The sequence below is a fragment of the Piliocolobus tephrosceles genome, chromosome 16, assembly GCF_002776525.5.
Source record: "Piliocolobus tephrosceles isolate RC106 chromosome 16, ASM277652v3, whole genome shotgun sequence".
Lineage (NCBI taxonomy): Eukaryota > Metazoa > Chordata > Mammalia > Primates > Cercopithecidae > Piliocolobus > Piliocolobus tephrosceles.
Genome location: NC_045449.1, coordinates 41,471,693 through 41,478,371, shown reverse-complemented (window position 1 = coordinate 41,478,371; position 6,679 = coordinate 41,471,693). Strand labels below are relative to the sequence as shown.

At 37.9% G+C, this 6,679-nt stretch overlaps 1 protein-coding gene across 1 annotated transcript; it reads left to right on the top strand.

Annotated features, from left to right (window-relative positions):
• Window positions 1-4,296: 4,296 nt before the first annotated feature.
• Window positions 4,297-6,464, top strand: LINC02876 (long intergenic non-protein coding RNA 2876). The gene is made up of 4 exons (XM_023203966.2): window positions 4,297-4,517; window positions 5,228-5,314; window positions 5,428-5,576; window positions 6,066-6,464. Exons 1-4 carry the CDS (start codon window positions 4,457-4,459, stop codon window positions 6,159-6,161), a joined length of 393 nt encoding a protein of 130 aa, XP_023059734.1. The 5' UTR covers window positions 4,297-4,456; the 3' UTR covers window positions 6,162-6,464.
• Window positions 6,465-6,679: the final 215 nt, after the last annotated feature.

Here is a 6,679-nt window from a genome sequence, read left to right as displayed (position 1 = left end):
CCCTCCCCTTTCTCCTTCTCCTTCCCCTCCTCCCCCTTCCTCCTCCTTCCCCTCCCCTCCTCTTCCTCCTCCCCTGCTCCTCCCCCTTCCTTCTCCTGCTTCCCCTCCTCCACCTTCCTCCTCCTCCTCCTCCTCTTTCTTCTCCTTCTCCTTCTCCTTCTCCTTCTTCTTTTCTCCTCCCCTTATGAGCTGTCAACCTCACAAGGTAGAGCTAGTTATTGGTCTGATTATTAGACTACAAATTTATGGTTGGAAAGGATTATATTTCTAAACATAAACAGCACTAGAGTTTATTCCAAATTATTTTTTCATACACCTTACATAGAAAAAGATTCTCCTAAAGGTTGTTTTTGCTCAAGAAACTTTTGTTGCCCAAATTGGCATATTCTGTATTAACTGTGATATCCCACTGGTTAAATGCTTGAATAATAAATATTATAATTGTTTATCATGTTCTCAATACAAAGATAGGTGCTGGGGTACAACTCCGCCTCACCTATTCATCACACCTGAGAACTGCTCAGAAACCAGCATTGAAATTGATGGTTAGATGCCTGAAAATACCTGTTTCTATGTTAAATGAGTCTTTGAAATGGTTTACAATTTCATCTTCAGGTTGTACTCTGTATGGCACGGAGAATTTAGCTTCTAGCTGTTTGAAGGAATAAGTTATAAGCCAGTCTGGCAGTCAAGTAGAGGACAATATTATGGTTAGGATTTTCAGTAGTTTCTTCAGAAAACAGGATTGATGTTTCCATTAGGACACAATGCTATAAATACAGCTATTTACTGCTGCCTGCTATGTTCTCTTTCCCTTATTCTTCGTCTATCTCTGGAAATTTTCTAGGGCTAGACATTCAATGGTGATCTGAGGGCCTGTAATTTTGAGAGTGATGGAGGGGCTCCCTCTCAGGGTATAAACATTTCATTCACTTGTGTGTCAATAGACCAGCCTGCTGTAATTGCAGAGAAAGCAATTTATTCCTTTCCCTTTTTTGTGTGTGAAAACACCCAGTGTGCTTTGAAACCTACTTTAGGGAATGCCTTTACTAAGAAAATATCCAAAGGAGGGAACTGCTATACCTAGTTTTAGAAAAAATAATAATAATGAAGAGCAATTGCCTACACAGACTTCTTCTTTATATTAGAAGGTATTCAGGAGTCAAATCTACTGGAAACCCCACAGATCACTAGCATATAAACTTGGTGAGTCTTAAACTTTTTCCATGAATGTTATTTTGGTCATCTTATTTATTTTCACAGCTTACTTATTTTCTCAGTGTTTCTGATTCAAACACTGAATGGAAATTGGTTGATGTGTTTATCTTTAGGAAGAAAAATTAAAGGAGACTCCAGAAAAGACAAGAGTTTCTAATCAGTTTCATTTTTGATGGGGATGGTGAGTGAGAAGCCCCAAGGAATAGGCTGATGATGACAGCACCAATCAAAACCTTTACTAATTTAAACCACAGTCATGAGCAAAGTATGTACATTCTCTCAGCACCCCTACTTAATTAAAAACAACAATAAACCATAACGGATCCTAGGGTGGCAAAATCAGTGGCCTAGGTAGTGTCCCTCCATACTATCTGCAAACATTTTCATTTGTTCTTCTTCTTACAAACTGTGTTACCATCATAGTGCCAATATAGAATATACTTTATTCTTGCCTTGCTTTCCCTGTTTATTAATTCATGATTTAAATGTATATCTCTTTATATCTGGACTTTCTGCTTTATCTAAAATGATCATATATCATTGTTATAACTAGAGTTAAGCTTTAGCTTGTCTTCTAATTTGTCATCTATTTTTCTCTCCTAAGCTTCAATGAAGTAATGATAATATTTCTTTCATTACGGTCAGCATCCTCTATATCAAAAGGTCATGGACAGGGCTGCAGATCATAAGAAGGTGGAGATTAAAAATGTAGGAGCATGCTGATTATACATAAATGGCAGTGTATTTCTATAATTGCAATGTTTTCCAGTTTTCTCTTAAAAAAACCATAAAAATTGCTTTTTGTTCTCTTCCCCTTACTCCTCTTCCTCATTCTTCTGTTTAGAATCAGAATGCCTGGAATGATGGAACAAATGAAACTTACTAATCATCATGGGAAACTAAAAAGGAATGTTATTGATTACTTTTTTCAGTAAGTATTTATTGAGCCCTTATTACATGCCTGGCACTGTACATAACACCTATACAATACACTGTACTCCAACAAATCTCAGAATCATCTTGCTTTTGACAGTGAGTAGGGTAAACACGGTCTACAAGGCTAGCATTCCAAATGTGCTTGTCCTTAAATAAGGAGAAGGATTGTGGGGCAGGAGAATTCACTAGACTTATCTTTATTGATGAAGATAATATTTAAAAATAGATTGGAAGGTATAATATCAATTTATAATTGAAAAATTCGCAATCTGTTTAAAATGCAAATTGTAGAGAGTAAAACACTGCGGATTTTGAACTGGGTTGACATGAATGTAAAAGATTGAGGGGCTTTGTGTTACTCAATATTACCTTCTACCTTCCCACCCCTACACATACCTTATCAACTGGATATGCCTTAAAGATATTGAAACCAAAACTAACTTGAAATTCAAATCCCTAAACATGGTCATAAAATCACCAGCCGTAATCTGTTATTGATTTCCATCTTTAGTCCCTCACTCCAGTCAAACTGTGCCACACCAAGCTTCTTCCCTACCCTGCTTCTCCACCATAGCCATTGCCATTTTATCTTTCCCAGAGTTCCCAGAGCCTTCACTGTCTTCATGATTAGATTCCTCCATACTCTCCATCACTAATGCCTTGGCTGGAGATTACCATTCAGGGACCATGTACTGAGCAGATAAATTCCAAACATCACAGCATTGTCTCAGGTATCATCGTTGACTCTGGGATTAAGAAACAATATATCAGTATCCTAAAAGTTAACCAAATTATAACTTAGAGATAGTATGATCTGTTCTAGACCACACTAGTCAACATCTGTTATAATTAATGTTAATTTGGTTTCAAAGGACAAAAAAATACATAAGCTAAAGTTAAAAACAAAGGTCATGAGAAGAATATGAGAAATGTCATAAGATACTTTACAAGAAATACAATAATGTCTCATGTTGGTCAGTCATTAGTAACTTTTCTCTCTTGTTCTCTCCCTGCCTTCTGCCCCCTCTGACCCTTTGTTTTATTCCCTCTCAATCGTTGTCACATATGTTTGCTTCTCTCTGCATATTTGCTGTATTCATTTCTGTGTACACTGGCTATCTCTACAATAGTTTTATTTTTTATTCTTCTCAATCTTAGCTTTCCATTAGTTTTGCTCCAGCTTAGGAGATTCTGGTGCTAAATCTAACATTCTAAAGCCTAACATTCTAAGCTTATAATTTATTTATTTATTATTTTGAGATAGATTTTCTCTCTGTCATCCAGGTTGGATGCAGTGGCACAATCACAGCTCACTGCAGCCTTGAACTCCTAGGCTCAAGCAATCTTCCTGCCTCAGCCTCCCAAAGTGCATGGATTAAAGGCATTAGTCACCAAGCCAAGCCTAAATTTACAGTATAGAGATAGAATATGGTCACCGTTGCCCAACCTCATCCTTGAGCTGAGATCCTGTGTTGTTGGGTCAGTGAATATGGCAGTATCACAGAATAAAAGCCCGTTCATATGAGCCCCTTATGCAGCCCTGGACTGCTAGTGGGGCCGTATTTTAAGAGAAGGGAATTTAGAGGAAAAACATTCATAATTATAGAAGCAGAGTCAGGTCAACTCTCCTCTCATTTCAGTCTTTGCTCTTTCCACTACACCTGGTTGAGCAACTGTCTGTGTTTTAATCATCTTTGTATTCCCACAACACTTTACAAAACATCTAGAAATTGCAGATGCTGATAAAATGTTGGTTGATGTGACGACCTTGAAGTGAATCAAACTAACATTTGCAGGTCTTTGATATTTCCCAGCCTTTCCATCTGAGAGTCAACTTTCAGTTGACTGTTAACCAAGGTTTCCTTGAGCCAAATCCCTAGGCAGTAGCAAGAGGGAGAAATGAGAGAGACAAGAGGGTTTTTAAGATCTATGATTAGGTTTCACGAGCAGCATCTTGAACTTGGATTAAAGAACACAGAAATGAAAACTCATTCTGCCATATGGTTCCTGGACATTCTTGTGCAACTGCCAGAAAAAAAAAAATGATTAAAAAAAAAAAAAAAAAACCCACAAAACAACAAGGCAGCAATTGTGACAGAATAGCGGAAGTCCAAATTACAGAGGCAAGGTTCTTCCTCTGTCCTCCCTCCAGGCCTAAATGAATAAAGACATGACACTGAGATTGAAGTCTAGTTCTACTTCAGAACCACATAGACATGAGCACCAGCAAGTTTGAGGTTGGGTAAAGATCTTCAGAACTCCTCAGCTTCAGATAGTCAAGCACTGCTTCGTCCCTTCTTCAATGGCATCTCTAGCATACATACTTACTTCCCTTAAATGCAACATTGTAGCATTTTCTGATGGTAATTCAGGGACTAGAAAAGCAAACTTTTAAAGATTTAATTTTTTTCTTTCTTTCCCTTGAAACTCAGGTCTTATTCCTTCCCCATTTCCCTTCTTTCATATTCTGGGAATTCCCCAGAGAAATTCACCAGTCTGGTCTGCACTGTAATTTGTGTTGGCAGATGCTGCAGAGTTGTAAGAACCATCTATATGTTTTCCTCCTTTGCACCATTCCCTCTTCTGTTTACTTATCTTCTCAAATGTTTACAATCCAGTGAGAGGCCATATAAATTTATTAAACCTCCTGTTATTTTTCTTTTCCTTTAAAAGAGATGTTAAGTTTTTCTTTCAGTTTCCTCTGATTTTCAGAATAGTTCCTCGGGGCTCTCATTATTTGGATTTCCTACTGATTTAATCTTCTCTGGAACAAGGAGCTTGGAATTTCTTTGACTTTAAGCGGCAGCATTTATCTTTTGCCCAGCCTTAAAGGGTTTAGGGTGGAGTCTCTTCCAAAGGAGATGCTGCCCGAGTAGCTACCATAGCAGCAAAGAAACCGTATCTGGTCTCCTCTGTGGAAAGCAATCTGCCCCATGCCAGCAACTCAGCTTTGCAGCCACAGCAGAGCAAGCCCTGTGTTAGCTGGGGGACATTTCCAGCGAGAGGGACAGCAGGGGAAATGATGTGGACTCCATCGAAGGGAGAACTACTCATCCATATCATCTAATTCCAGGAAGGGGCACGGCAGAGTCCCTGCCTTCACCTCCTCTGGCCAACTCTAATCATGAATCTCCTGTGAATCAGCTGGGAAACCTGCAGAGTAATTGCTTCCCTCATGTTTTTTCTTAGATTTTTTAAATGAGGATTTTAATTTCCACCCCACTGTTTTCTGACCTCCTCTCCATTCTTTTCTTTTCTCTTTCTTGTGCACAGATATGAGATTGGAGCCTTCATTCATACTAACTGGAGTTTTCCTTGACAATGGTAGAATAGAAGCTTCTCCATTCTTTAGAGTTGAATTTGTTTTAGGTAAGATCTTCCCAGAGTACAAAAGAAATTTATTCCGGAAATTTCAAACTAAGGTGAGTGCATCTCTTTTATAAACTTTGATAATTTCTACTTCAAAGGCAGTTTGATTTCAATTATCTAATTATCAGTTAGCCTGATAATTCTCCACATCTCTCAGAAAAAAATGTCTTGCATATATTATGCATTTGATGAATAATTATTGAATACATGAATATAGACATACCTGTAGAGTAACCTGGTCAATTTTTATGGATAACATCGTATGTTTCACCATACAGAGCCCCATTATGCTGTATCTACACAGCAAACAGCACTGCATTCATGTTAAGTGCAAGTATGACTTCACCATTGAATATTTTTTATCTGAATTCATCTTTATAACCTACTCTTCTCTAACTATGATACCATCATGACTAGAATCCTCTCAGCTCATTCTCCTCTTTCATTTTGTCCTTTTCCCTTTATTCTTGCTGTTTAATATGATTCTCCCACTGACGACATGGGCTCCCCTCAATTATGACTCTTATCACTTTCCATGACAGATGGCCTCCTCACTGGAACTGGATCCACCATCCTTTTTTTCTCAGTGTCTTATTGTTTATGTTTTAGATCTTTTGCAAGGTGAGCTACACCTCTAAGAGGAGCTCCTGGAAATTACCAGAGATACTTAATATTGCCAGCTTTACAGATGGAGGTGATGCACCTTAATGAGGAATGAGTACTGAGCCTGAATCCTACAAATGGGAAAAGGTGCTCATATCAGACTTACGCATTAGATATCAAACTACAAAATACAAGTACAGTTGATACCTGTTTAGATGACGTAGAGCAAGCTAACAGAGTATGTATTAAAAGCAAAAATTCCCATGAAGTTAAACTGTTACCCTCTGCCAAAACCTCCCACTCTCAAGTTTTAAGAGCCAATAAGCCTTGTATCTGTACACTCAGTTTTGCCTTTTTTTTTCCGCCAGGACTGCAAGGTCCTCTGTCAGGGTTTACCGTGTTTCATTGATTTTATTTTTTCTAGCACCAAATAATGCTCATATAGTAATGAGGATGAAATAATTTATTTTTTTTCTGCTCATTGTGTCATTGTGAATGTTCTATCATATAAAAAACCCACACTTTAAATTATTTAAAAATATTTGCTGAGCAA